This window comes from Apis cerana, linkage group LG10 (assembly GCF_029169275.1).
Source record: "Apis cerana isolate GH-2021 linkage group LG10, AcerK_1.0, whole genome shotgun sequence".
NCBI classification, from domain to species: Eukaryota; Metazoa; Arthropoda; class Insecta; order Hymenoptera; family Apidae; genus Apis; species Apis cerana.
Genome location: NC_083861.1, coordinates 3,440,263 through 3,461,105, shown reverse-complemented (window position 1 = coordinate 3,461,105; position 20,843 = coordinate 3,440,263). Strand labels below are relative to the sequence as shown.

Sequence of the window (20,843 nt, the reverse complement as noted above, 5' to 3'; positions counted from 1 at the left end):
AAATGTTCAAACACGAATATTCTTACACAATTTTAGATTAATACTAATAAAAAAAAAATGTAATAATCAATTTGATTATTTATTATTTATTAATTATGTATTATATTATCAAAATAAAATAAATTTCCATAATATTTGAAATAATATTTCTAATTAATTTCTATTCGAATATTATTCAATATCTCTTCCACGATATTACTTACTTAAAACTTTATTATATAAATTGTTAATCCATTTAAAATACCCCCTATTTTAAAAATATTCATTTAAATCGTAAAAAAACAAAAAGATGACGAGTATAATATCTCGAGTATTCACGATACGAAAACTTATCATTTCTACAATATAAAGTCGATACAACTAACGTGTTAATTAAATCAATGGTCAACCCGTTTCCTTCGCAATTCCATTCCTCTCACCTCCATCCTCCTCCGTCCTTCTATCTTTGTTCCAATCATACAAAATTACTGTCTGTCGCCACGTGGACAACAGAGATCTGAAACGTTGCACGGTAACTCAATAAATCCATATAAACATCAATACCATGATACCGTGCCACCTCGCGCCCAACTTTCCATCGATCGGCGTAAATTCGATCCTGTTTACGGCGGTCACGTTATCCCATCGGATTATCCGCGGGAGACATTCAATCTCGTACGATTGATTCCCGATTTCTCGTGTTTCACCTTCGCCTCCGTGTCGCCGTGGAGGCCCTCGGTCGTGGGATATATTCGTGAGGCGAGGCTTCGCGCGTGCACGCCACGAAAACCACTGTTGTTATCCAGCTGGAAGAAATAAAAACAGGGCCGCCATCCGTTTCCTTTTTCTGCGATCGATCATGAGCATCGAGGGTAAGATCGCGATCGTAACCGGTGGTGCGAACGGAATTGGCTTCTGCACCGCTCGTAAGCTACTTCGAAATGGGGCGAAGGTATAAAATTTGAAATATTAATTTGCTTAAATATTGATCTTATGCTGGATTCGTATATTCACTTCAAGTGTAACATTACGAATTTTCATGTGATGATTCTTTGTAATAAGAAAAAGATATTTTACATTCACCTCAAAGTTGGATGAAGTATAAGCATTTGTGATTATTTGTGAAAAATATTGTATAGTCGAATAAATATTTTTCTCGATATATCCTTTGCGATTTAATTATTATCTTTATCTTCAGTTTCATTTATGTGATTCAGGCGGTGGCTCTGTTGGATTTAAGCGATTCTGGTGGTGAGAGCGCAGCTGCAGATTTGAACAACGAGTTTGGAAAGGACAGAGCCATTTTTATTGTCTGTGATGTATCAAAGAACGAGCAATTTCAAGGTAATTGAAAATTATTAAATAAATAAAAGAAAATATGGAAAGATCGCGTTATGTACGATGTTCCCTTGATCTATTGATCTTTTTGTATCAGTTAAAGAGAAATCAGAAAAAAAGATTTATTTATTTAAGATAAATATAAATAGATGACATTGGCTGGAAATTTTAATTTAGATTACTAATAAATAGTAATAAGATTAGTAATAAATCTTTTTTATTTTCCTATTGTTTTAATATTCTGTATAATACTATTAATACTAATAATAAATACTGTATAATAAGATTTTTTTAGAAATATTTTAATTTCTACTAACGTAAGCTAAACTAAAATAATTAAACTAGCAATTTTTTATAAAAATTAAGTTTTGATATCTTCTTGGATCTATAACATGATGCTTTAAACAGTAAGCCATTAAAAATTATTTTTTATTAATAATATTCTATTTCATTCCTATTTTAGACCAATTTTCTTTTTTTTCTATTTTTCTTTTAGTATGTATTATTATTTTTTACTTATTCAACGGTCTATTTGTTTGCATCAATTTATCATGTTACAATAATTAATAAAATAATTTAGTTTGATTAGATAAATTATTAATAAAAAATTTAAAGTCCTTCTAATTTGCTTTTCTTGTACAACTTATTCTTGTTCAAGTAATACTATTATCTTATTTGTCATATTATCTCATATTATTATCTTAAGTTCATATATCATAAATATCATTCTTGTTTAATTTTTATTTTATATTTTATATATTATTATTTTATATATTATTATTATATATATATTTTTCATGTATTAGATTGATCAATAAATTTTCTTATTTGTTTAATATAATGTAATATGTTAAAATATATATTGCTATAATATATATATATATTTATCATTAAAGAAAAATAAAAAGTTTTTGATAAATACAAACAAATAAAATTAATCAAAATTCTAATTTATATATAAATATATAATGAAATATGAATTTCTAAAAATATGAAATAAAATTTAGATATCAAAACTTGCCTATGTATTATTACTATGTATTATAAATATTTAATAAGTAATTATAATATTTTATTGCATATTGTATATTGTGTATCATATATGGAATATTTGTTTGTTACATAACAAATATTTAAAAATATTTATTTTATATTTTCTCAGAACATCATAACAACATTACGTAATTAATATTTTTTTAAGTACTATCTAATATTTGAAAATTTTACTAATCAAACTTGTATTTATTTCTTAAACGCTTTAACAACTATCTTTATTTTATTATTTCAAACAATTTAATATTATTTAATTAAATAATTTAATCAACTAATGACATAATATAATAAAAACATTGTGTACAGAATCGTTCAAGAAGGTTATTGACACGTATGAAACTTTAAACATTCTTGTAAATATCGCGGGTATTATGGATGATGCTGATTGGGAAATTATGGTCGATATTAATTATGTAAGTAATCCATACTTTTTTATTATATTATTATAATATTATAATAATATTATAATAAAATATAAATATAAAATATCTATAGTATCGAAATAGTTAAAACAAAAATGAAAATAAAAAAAAAAATAATGAAAGAATTACGTATTTTTATAAATCATCATAAATTTTTATATATTAATCAAAAATTATTGTAAAACTTAAAAATATAAATACAAATTTTTTTCCGAGAAAAATCAAAAAAACTATCAATTTATGAATTTGTAATAATATGGCTCAATCTTAATATTTTAGAATAGTAAACTTATCATTATTATATTTTATTATTCAAAATTATTATATTATTTATTCAAAAAATGTGAAAAATTTACCAATTGTTTTCTATTGGTAGAAAGGTATCGTTTATGGAACTATCTTAGGCTTGCACACAATGGGAAAATATAAGGGTGGCAATGGTGGTATTATCGTGAACATGTCCTCTGTAGCTGGTCTCGAAGGTATCCCTATAGCGCCTATTTATGGCGGAACACAGTACGCCATTGTTGGATTCACTCAATCATTGAAGGTAAAAAATGGAATGAAAATTCTATATATTCGTATAAAAATGAATTTTTAAAAATTCACGTATATATGAATATAATCTTGTATGAGAACAAAATTCTTGGGAAAAATTAGAATTTTGAATTTTAGAAATGATAAGAACCGATAAGAATTTAATATATCCAATCTTAATATCTTAGAAATATAATTATATAAAAATTAAAAAAAAATATTTAAAAAATATAAATTTGTATCATAAACATTACAATTTTAGATATTGTCTTAATAGAATGGAAAAATATTTTCAGAACTAAATAATTAAAATTTAATTTTGTAAAAAAATAAAAAAAAATAAACATTTTTTTCTCTCTTTTCAAAATATAAATACTTTTCAAAAAGAAAAAAATATGACATCAAATTTTAACTATCTATTTTTAAAGTACTTTATATAAATTTAAAATTTTTACCTTGAAATATTAAAATAGTTTTTTTTTTTTAAAAAACCAAAGCATTATTATGAAAAAACTGGCATCCGCATGTTGACGATATGTCCTGGATTGACAACCACAGCTATGGCTGCCAGATTCATGTCCACCAAAGAACATGCTATGGATCTTCTCGACGAAGAAACAGCGGCTATGGCGATGGTCAATATGCAAAAACAACCGTAAATAATTTTTTTCATTATAATTAAAAGATAAAATTTAAAAGAAAAATATTAAAATATATTTATGTTAATTATTAATTATAATTTCACTTAAAATATGATAATTATATATTGTACTATTTTTAAAATAATTGAAATGTAAAAAATATTAAAATTCAAAGATATTAATATTAAAAATTGCATATTGAATTAATGTTCTCAATAAGTTTTTAATAATATATATCAATTAATATTCATAAATATTAATTTAAATATTATTAATTTCATTTAAATATAATAATATTTGTTAACAGGCCAGAACACGTAGCAAGTGCCATTATCCAATTAATCGAGCAGGGAGCGAATGGCGCAATATTCGTTATCGAAAATAATCAACCTCCTTATGCAATTGAATTCCCTAATTATACTACTTTAAAAGTCTCTATATAAATGAAATCAGAGATAAATCTGGTCTAAACAATTAATTTGTTATTAATTTAGTTGATAATTTATAATTTACATATTATACATTTATTAATTATTATTTATGTTATTTTTTATGTTATTATTATAACATTTATTAATTTATTATTTGTGAAAGATTCGAATCAATATTAAATGATTATTTAATGTTTATTAAAAATTTATAATAAACTATATTTTTTTAATTGAAAATTATATTTGAATTGATAATTCATAATTAATGCAGAATTTTCTCAAAGGAGTATTGAGATTTTTGTGATTGAAAATATTTTATATTCAATATTTTATTTATATTTTATTTCTATAGCATATCACTGAAAATTTATTGTATGATAAAATAAAATAAATCGATCGAATTGCTTTATATTATCGAATTTAAAAAAAATATTTTCAAAAGAAATATTTTAATTTATGATAAGATAATTATATTACTGATTTTGCAAAATAAACAATAAATAAATAAAAATCACATAATATATGTGAAAAATATACAAATATATAAAATATATATAATTATATTTTGAAAATTTGTCTAATATATAAAATTAAACATATAAATATATTAATATGTAATACAATACAATAATTATTAACAATAAAGTACTAATTACATATTTAAATATTAAATGTAATATTAAATATTAAAAAATATTAAATAATAATCACTACTAATATGTGGTGTATTATATTATAATAATTTACAATAAATTATATTAATTATTAAATTGATAACATTTATCAATAAAAATTAATTTATTTTTAGTGATTATATCAAAACCCTCCACATTATATGATATTATCAAATATATGTTTTATATTTTATTTCTTTATTAAAATTTGAGAAAATAAATATTTTACTCATTATTTTTGTTATTTTTTTATTGAATTCATTTTTGCTTTTTCTCTTAACATTTTATTATATGAATTTTTCTTCGTTGTTTTCTGAAATTTCTCCATCTTTGGAATATTATTGCAATTAAATTGAACTAGATAAGTATAAAAAATAAAATTATATTTAATTAATTCAATTAATTAATATATTTAATTAAAAAATATAATTTATGTAATAATAATATGTGATTTATATTTAACATTACTATATTATTATTAATATATATTTAATATATATATTTATCAATAATTGAATCATTTCTATTGGAATATATGCACATGTAAAATTTTATTTAAATAAAGATAAATATAATTAGTTTTTTTGCATAAACAACTTAGTAATTTTAAAGTTAATGGCATTCATTATATAACTAAAATTATACATGTGTATAGTTATATGTAACTGTAATATAATATTAGAATATAATAATATTATAGTTTTATATATATATATATATATATATATATATAATATAATGTATATATATATTATATTATAATTATTATATATAAAAATATATAATCTTTGAAAATCTATTATTCTATTAATCTCAAAAGGATTGAAATATTAATCTTTCCTCCAATCTTTTAATCCTTCATTAATTTAATATTTTTAAAAATACTGAAAGAATATTGATGATAATCGATCTAATATATATATTTTTAACCCAAGTTGAATCCTCAAAAAAATTATAAATGATATAATAAAATAAGCAAAATATAATTTATATTTAATATATAATTTGTTTATATTTAATTCATATTTGATAATATTTGGTAATTTTTTTTATATCTAATGATTGCAAAAAAAAAATAATTACAAAAGTATTAATAAATGAAATGTATCAAACAATAATTAATAATTTATTTTACTATTTATTTATTTATCAATTATTTGATATATTTAGTTTTAGCAAATTGTGTATATCTATAGATATGTACAAATTTTTCCATCACTAAAACATAAACTATTTAAAAGAAATCTTACTTTGTATCACGTGTCATATGTACTCATGTATATGTGTAGATATAAATGCTGTCAGAAATATATATTTAATTTAATGTACGCATATAGCAACAGTTCATTTCTTAGTCAGGAACGATACCGTTCGCATCAATTATTTGAAATAAATTCATAATAAATTCCATAAATTATATAATTATATTAAATTTTAAATTTTAAATTCTTGGTGAGTGGATGTTATTATTATTGTTATTATTTTCTTTTTTTTGAATTTTATTTTTTTCTTATTTTTTTTTCTAATTCAAATATTGAAACATTAATTTCTAAAGATTTTGGTTCGATTTTTTACGATCGTTTGATAACACACAATAATAATAATAATTTTAATAAAAGAAAGTGTGATTAACGAAATTTGATTAACGAATTTGATTAACGATTAATAAAATGATATTAAAAATTAAAATTTATTCAGATATAAAATTTTATACGAACAAAAATTTTTTTTATAGATCATGACAGACAATATCAAGAACAAAACAGCTTTGATCACCGGTGGAACGGTTGGACTTGGTTTAATCTATGCTAAAAGATTGTTAGAAAATGGAGCAAAGGTTAATTATTTTTAAAAAAATTATATCAGAAAATATACTTTTCACAAATAAATTATTTCACTAATTATTAAATATTAAAATTATTGATGTAATTATTAGTGCGTTGCTCTTCTCGATTTGAGCTCTTCCCCTGGTCAACAATCGGTAAATAATTTGGAAAAAGAATTTGGAAAGGGCAAAGCGATATTCTATGTTTGTGACGTGAGCAAAATTAATGAATTCGAAGGTATTTTATGTTTTAATTAATTCTAATTTCATAAAATATATTATTTCAATTCTTTTATTTTTCAAAAAAACTAAATTATACTATTTATTTATATTATATTTACGTAAATTTTTCATTTTTGAAATAAAAAAGTTAATATATAAAAGTATGTTTATTTCATTATTGAATTATAAACGATTTAATTTTACAATGAAGATAAAGTGAAACAATAATAAAATGAGATTCATTTAATAGAATAGATTAATAATAATAAAAATTCATTTAATAATAGAATAATTATATAGTATTACGAATAACATAGTATTACGATTCTAAAGTATTAATATATTCAATTGATGTTTTATATTCTCAAGAATTCTTAATATAAATGAAAGTAATATAAAATGATTGGAAATAATCATCGATGAAAAAATATATTTTATTGAATATTTAATTCATTAAAAATTATATTTTTGTAGCGGTGTTTAAAAAAGTTGTGAGCGATTTGAAAGGCTTAGATATTGTCATTAACAATGCTGGTATATACAACGACAAAAAATGGGACCAAACTGTATCTATAAATGTCGTAAGTAAAATGTACTTTTCAGAAAGAAACAAAGATTCAAAAAACATTATTTTGATTTCTTTTATAAATCTTCACGTAATATAAAAATTTGATTTAAATATACATATTTGCTTTTTAAAAGAAACGAGTTTAATTGACCTATTTCTATAGATTTGATATTTCTATAATGTTGACGAATATCAATATAGTCCTCTAATGAAATTATTTTCTAAATATTTCATAATTTCTTTTTCTTTTTAATTTTAGAATGGTGTAATCCAAGGATCATTGCTCGCTTTTGATCATATGAGCAAGCTCAAAGGTGGTAAAGGTGGCACTATAGTAAATATTGCATCGATCGTGGCTCTAGATATTATATACTGTAATCCTGTTTACTGTGCTAGTAAACACTATGTATTGGCATTCAGTCGTTGCTTAGCGGTACATATATTTAAATTATCTTAATTATTTTAGAAATATTTTAGAAACATTAAATATTTTAGAATATTAATAATCGACAAGATGGAAAATTTTTAATTTTATGGACTGATCACAATTTGTTTATGATATAGATATTAAATGAAACAATATCTAGAAAGATAGATAAATAGATAATAGATATCTGCTTATGAAAACAACTAACCAACTAACTTGAAATTTTTTTCTTTAATTAATTAACATCTATGATTTAAATTTTATTAATTAGATGTTATAATATTTAATATTTTTCAGATGTTATAATAATAAATATTTGGATTGAATATTTCGATTTTTCAATTTTGCAAGGATTTTTGAAGAGAAATATTAGATTAACCGTTTATTTTTACTATACTTATATATTTTTATTTTTTAAATATAGAGATTATAATAAGAAAAGAAAAGAATTCAATTAATCCAATATTTTTCTGTAATGCAAAATTAAAAATATAATCATTAGGCTATTGAATTATATTGATAATCGACTTCAAATATTCCAAAAGTTAATTATATAATAAAATTTCTCTCAAAGATATAAGAAATCAAAGAATATTTTCTTTAATTTAATGTTCTCCTATTAATTCACACATTTATTCCAATCATTTTAGAGATACTACAATAATACTGGAATTCGCGTTCTTATAATGTGCCCTGGTGTTACAACTACGACTTTACTTGAGGATCCTCTTTCTAAATCTTTTGATTTTGTCACGCAAAATGATTTTTATAACTGCTTAGGAAAAGACATCCCGCAAACGTAAGTGAAATTTTAAATATTACATGAACAATTTGAAAGATTTTGTGTAAAAAAAAAAGATTACATAGAACTATATTAATATTTTATATTATAATAATATACTTCTTCCAACAATACTTATTCAATTATTTGTTATATTTTTTCCTGAAAAATTTTTTTTTAAATAATTTATATTAGGAGAATGAAGTAGGCTTTAAAAGATCTTCGATTTTGAAATTATTGAAAACTTTCTTATAGATTAAAATAAAAAATTTTATGGAAAAAAAAATATAAGATATGATAAGATAAAATGTAATATAATAATGAAGATATGATATAAATAAATATGAATGATAAAACTATTTCATATAATATGAATGATATTGTCAATATTTTTTATATTCATTTTATGTTACTTTTAGGCCAGAACATGTTGGAGATGCTATGGTAAAACTTATTGAGAAAGGCAAAAATGAAGCTGTATGGGTTTCTAAAGAAGGTAAACAACCTTATGCTGTTGAATTCCCTCCATTGAAGAAAATAGAACTTCAATTATAAAGGTCTCCTTAACTATAGTTATAGAAAAAGAAAAATTATTTTATATAGAATAAAAAAATGTTATAAAAAAATGTTATAATTATTAATTGTTAATCATTTTATATTATTGTTTTTTATTAAAATAAATTTTGTTATCAATTGTCTCTATATCCAAAGAAAACAAAGATAAAATAACAATTTATATATTTTTTTCTTTAAATCGAAAAAATAAAATTGTAATGAATTTATTGTCTAATTTATTATCAAATTATATTTTACCTAAAAAATTTTCATCTAAAAATTATTATTAAACTGTTATAATTTATTTATATTTTATTTTTATATTTTAAAATTAGAATAAAAATTATAAAATTATAAAATATAATAAATACGTATCTTGAGATTGATTATTATATTCAAAAAATTTCGTAAGTTGATCATGCGAGTGTCGATTATTAATATTTATTATAATGATGTAATAAAAAAATAATAAAAAATTCTTTTCGATGTTAACATATAATTTAATTTAATATTGAAAAGATAAAATGGCTCATTTAATATCCAAAATCCAAAAATTTTGTTGCAAGACATGAATCCTATTACATTTTCATTAAATCTTTTATTTCTACAAAATTCTTGCCAAAATTGCTCGATAATTTTTAGTTCTTCAATACACATTCAATTATATTTTATGTAATCGAGCTCGAAGATACAAAACAAGAATAATTTAAAATAAATATTAAATTTTAAAAAATTAATAAATATTAAATTTTATATAAAATTATAAAAAAATTGCTAACATAAAAATAACAAAGAGGATTTAATATTAAATATTAACTAATATGAAGCGAAAATGAGAGAAATTATTATCAAATTATAATTACACTGTAATTTATCTAAAACGAAAAAAGAGAAAGAAATTAGTTAATACAATACTAATTCAGTAATTTTTTAGGGAGTAACAGATCAAAGTAACATGTGTTGCAATGAAAATTTGAACTGATAATGGAAAACATGTTTTCATTAATCATCATGACGCAAAATAGGTCGAAGATCATGACATGAAAGCAACAAGTTTCTTTCTTATCATCTTTGATAGAAACCTTCCAATAATGTATCATAACCAACGACTATTAAAATTCTGACTGTTTCGCTCTTTGACTCTCGTTTCTCTTTAACGTAATAATAATTTTATCTCTCCACAATTCTAATTTCTATCTTTGTAAATGAATCAAAATAGTAAAAATTATACGAAATTGTTCCATGAAAATTCCAAATTTAACATATCGGATATTAAATCGATCAATTCGTTTCTATTGGAAAGATAAAATATATTTTTAGGTCATAAAAAAGTTATTTATATTATTTAAAGTGTATAATTAATAAAGTATAAGATTGTATCTTTTAAAAAAGGGAAAGTGTCATCGAAGTGTACAACAAATAGAAGTAGTGTATACAAAAATTAAACGTATCAAAATATTTGTTATATTTATTTATCATTAAGATTTCTACTTTTTTTAGGAAGAAAGAGGTAATATAAAAAAAAATGCAGATCAAAGATAAAAGAGTTATCATGACAGGAGTGGCAAGTGGATTAGGTTTAACTATTAGCAGAGAATTGCTGAGAAATGGAGCATCTGTAAGTAATTGATAAAATAAATGAGAAAATATATTTTTAAATTCATAAATCAATTTGCATAAAATAATACATCTAGAATTTAGAATAAAATGTTTCGTATGAAGATGTAAAATATATAAATAAAAATGTTTATGAAACATTTAAATAATTTAATACAGGAATATGCTAATCTATGAAAAATGATTTTAGATAATAGCGATGATAGATACCGAAGAATCAGGCAAGGAAACAGTGGATATATTAAATAAAGAATTCGGACGCAACCGTACTATATTCTACCATTGTAACATTGCAAACAATTCTGAATTCGATGGTATCTTTTATAAAGTATAATTTTATAAATTTAAAATTAGATAAATTAAAAAACTCAAGACCTATCACGATAAGAAATAAAAACGATAGATAAATATTTATTCAAAGGACAAAAAAATAAGAATTATAGAAATAATAAAATTTATAGATGTAATATTAATAAAAATTCCATGTCAAAATTTAACATTGGTGCCACTTATTTTTAAAATTAATATCTTAATCAAAGGACACCATTTATAAATTTAAAATAATCCAAGAATTTTTATATAGGTCATATCTAAAGACTATTTTTATTAAAATAAAGTACTACAAAATTTAACTGCAAAGTTAATATTTTATATTTTAATAAGTAAATATATTTATTGTACAATAGTGATCTATTTTTGTAAAAATAATTTTTTTATAAGATATACAAAAACTTTTATGAATAATAGATAAAACATCATTATTCATAAAATAATTATATTACTATTATCTCTACATACAAGCATTAATATTATATATATTTGAAATATTAATTTTTTTTTTTTATTAATAGATACGTTTAAAAAAGCTGTGAAGGCACTTGGTGGATTAGAAATTTTAGTAAATAATGCTGATGTAATGAACGAAACTGATTTTATAAAAAGTATTGACGTAAATGTGGTAAGCAAAAATGTTATTTTTCGAATAAAACATTTTTTTCGATGCAATCCAAAATATTATATCAAAAAAATTAAATAAAGCAAATGTGCATTTTTTTATGATATGATGTAGAACATGTAAAAATATCTTTATGATTGCAATTCATTAATTGAGAACATTTTGTTTAGACTTCAGTGATACGTGCAACGCTTCTAGGAATCCAACAAATGCAAAAGGATCTTGGAGGCAAAGGAGGTGCTATAGTAAACATATCATCTTTGGCTGGTCTCTATGCTGCACCTCAACTACCAGTATATTCAGCCACGAAACATGCTGTGGTTAGCTTCAGTCGTTCTTTTGCGGTAAGTTTTTCACAGAGAAACTTCACATTCTCAAGTTTCTAAAATTTTATTCTCAATTTTCTAAGACTTTGAATAATATTTTATAAGCATAATTATGTATTTTCTCTCAGATGCCTACTAAATTATTCCTGATTCAATTTTATGTCTATACTTATGTCAATACTTTACTAGTTCAATTAATTAATATTATTTATTTATTACAAAGGTTTGATGCAATTAAATTCTATGAAATTTTAATATTGATAATTTTAATATAAGTTTGATTTTGCAGCAACCATATCATTATAAAAGAACTGGAGTAAAAATATTAGTCATGTGCCCTGAACTTCCTCAAATTATCGATGTGAAAAATTTAGAGAACAACATTCCACATGATGATGTAATACAGAAGTATTTTAGAAGGTATTTTAATATAGAAGAATATTTGGTACATATTTTAGATAGAATAAATTTTCATTTATTGATGTTCTAATATAAAAATTTTTAATTTCATTTTTGCATTTAAATTTTTTCCTTTTCTTGATATTTAGAATTTGAATCTCTCTAAAAATGTTTTAAAAAATAAAGAAATTTAGAAATTCTTTCATTTTTTTATTAAAATATTATAGTATACAATCAATTAAAGTATTTTTTTATATTAGAATGCTCAGTGTCGCACATGGATTAGTTTATGTGCTAAGATGTGCCCAAAATGGAAGTATTTGGATCAGTGAAGATGGGAAACCTGTGTACGAGATACAATTATTCGATAGTTTACCGCAAAAGAATGATGATTTCATATTGGATGAAAATGAATCTAAATTGCAGATAAATTAAACTTGTAAATACTTGTCAATACTTGTAAATAAAGATATATATTTTGTACATAATGGATATTATTTTTAATGTTATTTTTTTATTTATTGAAAATTATCAAAAAATATTCCTGAGCAAACTTTCATAAATGAATGAAAATATTTCAAATAGCGAGAAATATAATGATTCTCAAATCATATATTGTAATTTTTTATAACTTGGAATAATATGGAACTGCTATTGGATTTCAGAATTATTGTCTTATTGCTTGAGCTACTCTACTTAATTCGTTCGTATAAGAAAATTTGATTTTGTCTAAAAATATTTTGAATTAATAATAATTAGAAAGTAAAGTTAAAAACAAAATCTTTTATTCTTAATTTTTATTTTGATTTGAAAAATTATTCTTTAATTTTTGAATATTCATAAAATATAGGAAAAAAATACACACACACACACAAATTTATTTATCTATTCAAATAAAAAGACATTTGTCTTATATATTATCCTAATAATAATTGAGGGTGAAATTTCTCATAAATTATTTGATTTTTCTATTTAATAAGTTAAGAACACATCCGGTAAACATAGATAAGAAAACATCTATCAAAGTAATTATATTGAATACAATTTTCTTTGTACGTGATCGCAAAAACATTTGAAATGAATCAATATTTAAAAAAAAATTTAACAAAAAAAACGCCCACTTTTCTATTGATATTCTTCAGAACATAAGCAATATAACGCGATACAATAATTAGTTGTTCAAAACTTGAAATGATTTTACAAATTTTTTATCAAAAAATAAAATATAAATATAAATGATATATAAAAATTTTAAATAAAAATGTGTAGATTAATGCAAAATATATGAATATGCTGTTAAATTTATTTTATAAAATTCCCTGTTCATCAAATAAAGATTTATACCAAATTGTTCCTATAAATTATTATAAATTTCTATTAAAGATTAATTCAGAAACCTATCACAAATATTGAAGAATTTTTAAATAATTGCATACATTTCTTTATATTTTTTCAAAAAAATTGCTGTATAGTACATATATATAAAAAAAGTTTAATCGTGAAAAAATTATTAAACATTTATTACTGTATGGGATATACTCTTTGTGATGCAAAAAATATTTTACCAACACTGCAATATTAATTTACCAAAGACGATTATAAATTTGATTACCGAAATATCATTTCGATTCATTTGAACTTTAATTTGAATCTTTTATCTTTTATTTATAAAAAAAAAAAAGAAAGAAAAGAAAGAAAAGAAAAAAAAAAAACATTTGAACTAAGAAATAATTAAATTCGTTTCTTCTAATACTTCTGGCGACATCTATCAATCGTATAAGATACTTAACTATAAATTCACTAAAAATTTGAAGTCACTAGCAGTGTTTTCCAATTTTTATTTGAATTATTTTGTCTCTTTTTTGTAATATTTTTCATATGGAATAAGAAATAATCTAATATATAATGATAATGAAAAATATGATAGTGTATTTATATTAAAATAAATAAGTTATCAATTCTTAGTTCGCATTAAAAATCTTTGTACTAATATCTTCTAAAAAAATCTAAGTATTTTATATCTATCATTCATAAAAATTATAATTTTAATTAAAAAATTTTTTTATATTTATATTTTTTTAAAATCTATTGAAGCAAATAAAATTATCAATAAAATTATATTTATATTAAATTCGTATCAAGACTAAGATATTTATAAAAGATTTGACGTAACCTCATTTGAAAAAGTGATTATTTTATATATTTAATATATACGTAGTTACACCGTTTGATACGAAATAAAATTATTATATGATTGGTCATGAAAGACGAAAAAAGAAAGAATTCGTTAGGTCGAATAAACGATAACCTAATAACATACCATTTTTTTACCATTTAAAATCTACAAAGATATCAAGAAATAAGTATAACACTAGTCAATAATATTTATCTCTAAAGAATGAGCATTTATCATTACAGAATAATAAATACAAATTGAAAAATAATTTTGAAAAATATTTTTTAAAAACTTATAAGAGTTTGATATTAATTGAATTTGTCATCGATATGAAATTTAAATAATAGAAATTTTTTAAAGAGACTAAATTTAATAGATTTCTTTTATAATTTTATATATATATAAATATAATATAATATAAATATATATATAATTTTATACATTTCTCTATTTTTTTTTAATATAGATAATTAAAAATAAAAATGAAGATAAAATTGCAGAATATTTGATAAAATTATTGTAAAAATTAAAAAAAAATGAATAATTTATAAAAATTATTTTTTTAGGGAATTTTGATTCTAAAATCTATTTTAAAATCTAAAAATGACGTAAAACATTTTTTTACTATCCTATAGTAATAAATTTGAAGAATACAAATAAATAATTTATATTTATCTATTTATAAATATTTTCCGAAATATCTTCAATTGAAATGAATAAAAGAGAATGTTAATTTTGATTGTTTGTTGTGTCTTGATTTATTATCTTTATTCTTTGAATTTATATATCTTTATCGAACGTTATTGAATTATTATTATAATTTTAAATGTAAATTATACTAAATATGATCCCATAATTATCAACAATGCACATATATAGCGCATCATTAGCGCATCAGTATGAAGTATGAAACAAGAGATAAGAAATAACAATATTTCGAACAATCATTATAATTATCTCTTTTTTTCATCTTTATACAATAATTACAAAATTTGTTAAACATATGTCCATACTTTAAGAAAGTTACTTTAAAAAGCTATTTTCAAATATTTGTAAAGTTATTCCTTAGTATTTTTTTTATGATACAAAATTAAAAATACAATATTATGATATAAAATACTATATCTCTAACGATTTAACAGAAAAAAAAAAACGAAGAAAAGGAAAAAAAAAGATGAAATGAAAGAAATATAAGTTAAAAAAAAAGACAAACAAAAGAAAAAATTAAAAAACATAAGAAAGAAAGAAAGACAGATAAGAAATAAAGGAAAAGAAAATGGACGAAAAGATAAATTGAAACAAAAAAAAATAATATAAAAATAATATAAAAAGGAGCATAATATAAAAGAGAGGGAAAAAATCGAATTCGCGTTCCAGCTTATCAAACGGAGTGAAATTCAATACAAAAACCGATTCTTACTGGATTCAGAGTGTGCCTTTTGGAACGCGTGGATTCGTCTCAATTTATCATGCATTCATGATGATGATTCATGATTTTTTTAGATAACAGGTCGGAAAGCACGAGCTGCGTATACGTCGACAGTTTATCGCAATTGCACGCCACGCGCGGAAAGTACGTTTTCCAACATACGATTGTGATTGTATATAGTGAATGTAGTTTATTATAAAAAAAAAAAAAAAAATAAGAAGAGGATTATGAAAAATTAGTTTAAGAGAGAAAATACTAAAAGAAGAAAAAAGCAAGATAGAAGAAGAGATGAGGAAAGAAGAAAAAGAGAAAATAATGAGAAAGAAGATGATAGAAAGAGAAAAAGAAAGAAGAAAGAAAAAAAAAGAAGAAGAAAAGAAAAAAAAAGAATTCATGAAAAAAAAAGAACAAGAGAGAAAAGAAAGAGAGAAAATGAAAAGAGAGGAGATCAAGAAAAAGGAAAAAGAGAACAAAAAAAAAGAAGCAGAAAAAATAAAGAAAAAGAAAGAAAAAGATGAAGAAAATAAGAAAAAAAAGAAAATTATGGAACAAGAAAAAAAAATAAGAAGAGCAAAGCTGAAAATTGCCGAAAAAGAAAATAAAATAAAAAAAGAAAAGATGATGATGAAAATAAGAAAGGAAAATATATAGAAAATGAAGAAAATATGCTGCTTTTGATAAGTATTATATATTTTTTCATATAAAAATTAAATAAAAATCATTGATAAGATAATCATTATTTCTATCTAATAAAAAATAAATTAACTACTAACATACTAGATTTTTTTAACATCTTTCTCACAACCTTAAAGATAAAAAAAGATGAGTCAAGGAAAATATTTAGATCTTTTAATTCTAGACAGTTTTAATTTATAAAAAAAGGCTATAAAAATCATATAAATAATATTTAAAAAACAAAATAAATAAACAAATAAATAGAATAAAATTGAATATTGAATTTAATAATAAATATGCAATATATTTCCTTTCGATAAAAAAAAGATATAAAATCAATGAAATATTTTAATTGTAATAATTTTAATTTTGCTTTTCGACAAAAAATTTTTAAAATTAATATTATTTCCAATAAAGCTATAAATATTAAAATATTTTATTTAAGAACTTGATCATTTTATCTGCGCAAAAATTGAACGATAATATGTAAGAAAAAAAAAAGAAATTCATATTCAAATTAAATTTTATCTTCAAATTTAAATCAAAAATCCTCATTGATATATATTTTATTTCTCACCTGTATATATTTAAAACTGCGCATACAACCAGGAATAAATCAGAATTTTATCGACGGACTACCATTATTCAAGTAGGATGTAATTGCGTTTATCGCGAGGGCAGACGCCGCTTTAACGTAGAAATTTTTTTCGAAGGAGCGCGCGATACGAGTTCGCAACTGAATTAATTACTTTCTATGTCAAGGGTTAATTAGAGATTCTATTATGTATTATATACTATCAACTGTTCGAGATTCATTATCCATCATAAAAAAAAAAAAAAATAAAGCGAGGAGAGAAATGATTGATCCCCTCTCATCATCTATCCACGAGACACCCTTGACGATAAAAATTCATGTTTCATTTATACATACATATTGTGGCGTTTGTAGAAATCATCATGACAGCTTGTTGTGCATATAAATAGGATCAACGAGAACCGATCAAACTTTAGTAGAACGAGACACGTTGACCTCGTCTTGTGCTCTCCAATTCTGGTGAACACTATCTCGTATATTCGATTCAGTTACGATTTCTTTTGAATAAAAATGGGTACGTTTTTCTGCGTACTCCTAGAATCAATGAAATAAACAATATTTTCAGAAAACCGTTCAATCGAATGATTTCAGTTTATTTCAATAAAAATAACCTACTGTTTTACGTAGAATTTTTCAATTTGTTCAAATAATTAAATTAACCAGTTATTTTCATAAATATAAAATATAAAAATAATAAAAATCTGTAATAAAAATAAACATTGTTAATTGGAGAATGAAATTAATTATAACATGTAAAATATTATAGTATTGAAGCAATGTTAAATATTTTTTAATTTATATTAAAATATTAATTTATATAAGAATTTTTATGCAAGTTTACCACGTAAAATAATATATTGAATGTCATATAAATTTTGCAGAGAACGAAAATAATAAAAGAAGACAATCTTCCGCGTCTGAAAAAGCGAAAGAAATAGAAGCAATATACGGTCTCGTTTCTGGTAAGAACGTGCTTATAACTGGCGGAGCTGCGGGTTTAGGAAATGCATTTATGAATCATTTTTTGAAACACGGTGCAAATGTAAGTGTTTTCTTAAATTAATTTCAAAAATATAATATAAAATTTCAACTTATCATTTAATTTGAATAAATTTTTAGAAAATAACTATATTAGATATTGATAAGGAAATCGGTAAACGAATAGAACTAAGTGTAGAGAAATCCTGCGGAGAAAAAAAAGTGCTCTTCATTCATGCTGATGTTTCTAACCACGAACTTATGATTGGTGAGTGTTAAATATAGTATTATATGTAGAAATCAAAGTATTATATGTAAAAAAAAAAAAGTATATAAAATAGTATTATATGTAGAAATCAAAGTATAAATAACGCATTGATAATTTTTTATGACTCATAAATCGTCATTAAATAATCGATAATGATGAAGAAGTTGACTGGACGTTGATCTAAAAACAAAATAAATTTTTGATAGAAAAGAAATAATATAATAATTTATTATTTAATATTAATTTATCATAAATTTATTCTGATGTCTGAATTTCAATTTGTAATATTTTTATACATATCATAGCGGCTTTTGAGGAAGCTTTGAATTTTATGAATGATATTGACATTGTCATAAATAATGCTGGTATTTTGGACGAACGAAGATGGGAAAAAGAAATAGCAGTTAATATTGTAAGTGATAATGAGATCGTTTTATTGTCTATTTGTGTGTGTATGTGTCTTTTTTTTTAATGAGAAATCTTGTATTTGATATCTTAGGGAGGAATGGTTCGTACTGCATTATTGGCTATAAAATATTTAAGCAAAAACCAACTTGGACATGGAGGAACTTTAGTGAACGTTAGTCAACATATAGATATTAAAAGCACTGCTCAACTTCCAGTTTACACGGCCACCAAACATGCCATGATTGGACTCTCACAATCTCTCGCGGTAAAATATTTGTTATTTTAAATCATATATATTTTTCTGAGTTTAGTATTAATTCTATATTCTACAAAAAGATAAAATTTTTAAGAAATTTTTCTACAAAAAGATAAATTTTTTAAGAAGATATTAATTATACTAAATATTAATTATTTAAAATATTTTGTTTTTTATTCTAATTTTGAATAAAATTCTTTCGATTTCATGATAATTTATGAACAATACTAACATATTGAATACTGGTTTTTTTTTTAACTTTAGAAATAGTCTGCAAAACATACAAAATAAATGTTGAATAATAAGAATATAATTTAAGAATAAATTTGAATCTATTTTAGGAATCTTACCAAATTGAAAAGACTGGTATTCGTGTGATAACCTTATGTCCTGGCTTGACAGAAACTGCGCTTACAGTGGATAGTCCAAATAAATTACTTTCTCGTGTTATGAAGGCAGACTTTGTAAAAACTCTCGAACAACTATCAATACAAACGTAAGTTTTTTTTTATTTTTTATTAAAAAAAAAATTAAATCAAAAAGAAAATCAATTTTAATCAAGTCTTTCCTTTTGTCAGTCCATATGTGGTAGCTCAAGGTCTAATGTCGATCTTGAGAGTCGCAGAATCTGGTAGTATATGGGTGATTGAAAATGGTCGAACTCCGTATGAAGTTTATGTACCAAATCCACGTAGTTTGCGACGTACATATAAAAACAATTTTACAGTGATTGAAACCAAAGTAGGGACAAGAGATGGTCCTATAAGAGAAGTTTGCGATAATACACTGACAGGTCTGATGAGCTGCGCTTGACATAACGCTGGAACATAAATGGCCATGATGATCTGCGTTCTCCAAGAAGTTCTGTTGAGATCGCGATGACTTCTTTTACTTCCTTTCGTTTGAATAATTCCCTAGTATGATAAAGCTTAGGAATAACAAATAGAAAGTTGAAGTGACGAATGATCAAATCGAATTTTCTTCGATTACTTAAAAGTAATTGAGGAAAAGAGGTTCAAGCTACTTGGTATTTGTTAATCATTGATAATACAATGTTAAGTATTTATACAGATAATGCACGCGTGTACACATCATGTTTTATATATAAATCAATCACCATCGTATTTAAGAAATTTCTTAATTAATTAAATTGTTGATGATAATAATGATATGACTTGTTTCCTTATACGATCAAGTCTTTTTTTATTTCTTAAATCTTTGTTCAGTAAATATCAATTTACAAGTGTTTTTACTTTTTTTTTTATTTTTTATTTTTTATTTTTTTTTTATTATTATTTCTGCCAAGCA

General features: G+C 22.1%; 2 protein-coding genes across 2 annotated transcripts; both read left to right on the top strand.

The window, feature by feature from the left end:
- Window positions 1-379: 379 nt before the first annotated feature.
- Window positions 380-20,723, top strand: LOC108004373 (uncharacterized). The gene is made up of 25 exons (XM_062080725.1): window positions 380-931; window positions 1,197-1,323; window positions 2,677-2,783; window positions 3,169-3,342; window positions 3,827-3,984; window positions 4,278-4,407; window positions 6,811-6,912; window positions 7,012-7,138; window positions 7,597-7,703; window positions 7,950-8,123; window positions 8,768-8,916; window positions 9,318-9,394; window positions 10,977-11,071; window positions 11,261-11,384; window positions 11,922-12,028; window positions 12,196-12,369; window positions 12,641-12,771; window positions 13,011-13,182; window positions 16,430-16,499; window positions 18,507-18,667; window positions 18,745-18,871; window positions 19,177-19,283; window positions 19,371-19,544; window positions 19,877-20,031; window positions 20,114-20,723. Exons 1-25 carry the CDS (start codon window positions 839-841, stop codon window positions 20,346-20,348), a joined length of 3,357 nt encoding a protein of 1,118 aa, XP_061936709.1. The 5' UTR covers window positions 380-838; the 3' UTR covers window positions 20,349-20,723.
- On the top strand, window positions 6,373-9,688 carry LOC108004374 (15-hydroxyprostaglandin dehydrogenase [NAD(+)]). Its single transcript, XM_017067240.3, has 7 exons — window positions 6,373-6,527; window positions 6,811-6,912; window positions 7,012-7,138; window positions 7,597-7,703; window positions 7,950-8,123; window positions 8,768-8,916; window positions 9,318-9,688. Exons 2-7 carry the CDS (start codon window positions 6,814-6,816, stop codon window positions 9,451-9,453), a joined length of 792 nt encoding a protein of 263 aa, XP_016922729.3. The 5' UTR covers window positions 6,373-6,527; window positions 6,811-6,813; the 3' UTR covers window positions 9,454-9,688.
- Window positions 20,724-20,843: the final 120 nt, after the last annotated feature.

Excerpts from the sequence above, each read along its gene's own strand:
- LOC108004373 (XM_062080725.1), top strand. The coding sequence starts at position 839 with ATGAGCATCGAGGGTAAGATCGCGATCGTAACCGGTGGTGCGAACGGA. Across the intron at positions 3,343-3,826 it reads GATTCACTCAATCATTGAAG|CATTATTATGAAAAAACTGG; the intron begins GTAAAAAATGGA and ends AAAAAACCAAAG. Across the intron at positions 19,545-19,876 it reads GACTCTCACAATCTCTCGCG|GAATCTTACCAAATTGAAAA; the intron begins GTAAAATATTTG and ends AATCTATTTTAG.
- LOC108004374 (XM_017067240.3), top strand. The coding sequence starts at position 6,814 with ATGACAGACAATATCAAGAACAAAACAGCTTTGATCACCGGTGGAACG. Across the intron at positions 7,139-7,596 it reads CAAAATTAATGAATTCGAAG|CGGTGTTTAAAAAAGTTGTG; the intron begins GTATTTTATGTT and ends ATATTTTTGTAG. Across the intron at positions 7,704-7,949 it reads AAACTGTATCTATAAATGTC|AATGGTGTAATCCAAGGATC; the intron begins GTAAGTAAAATG and ends TTTTAATTTTAG.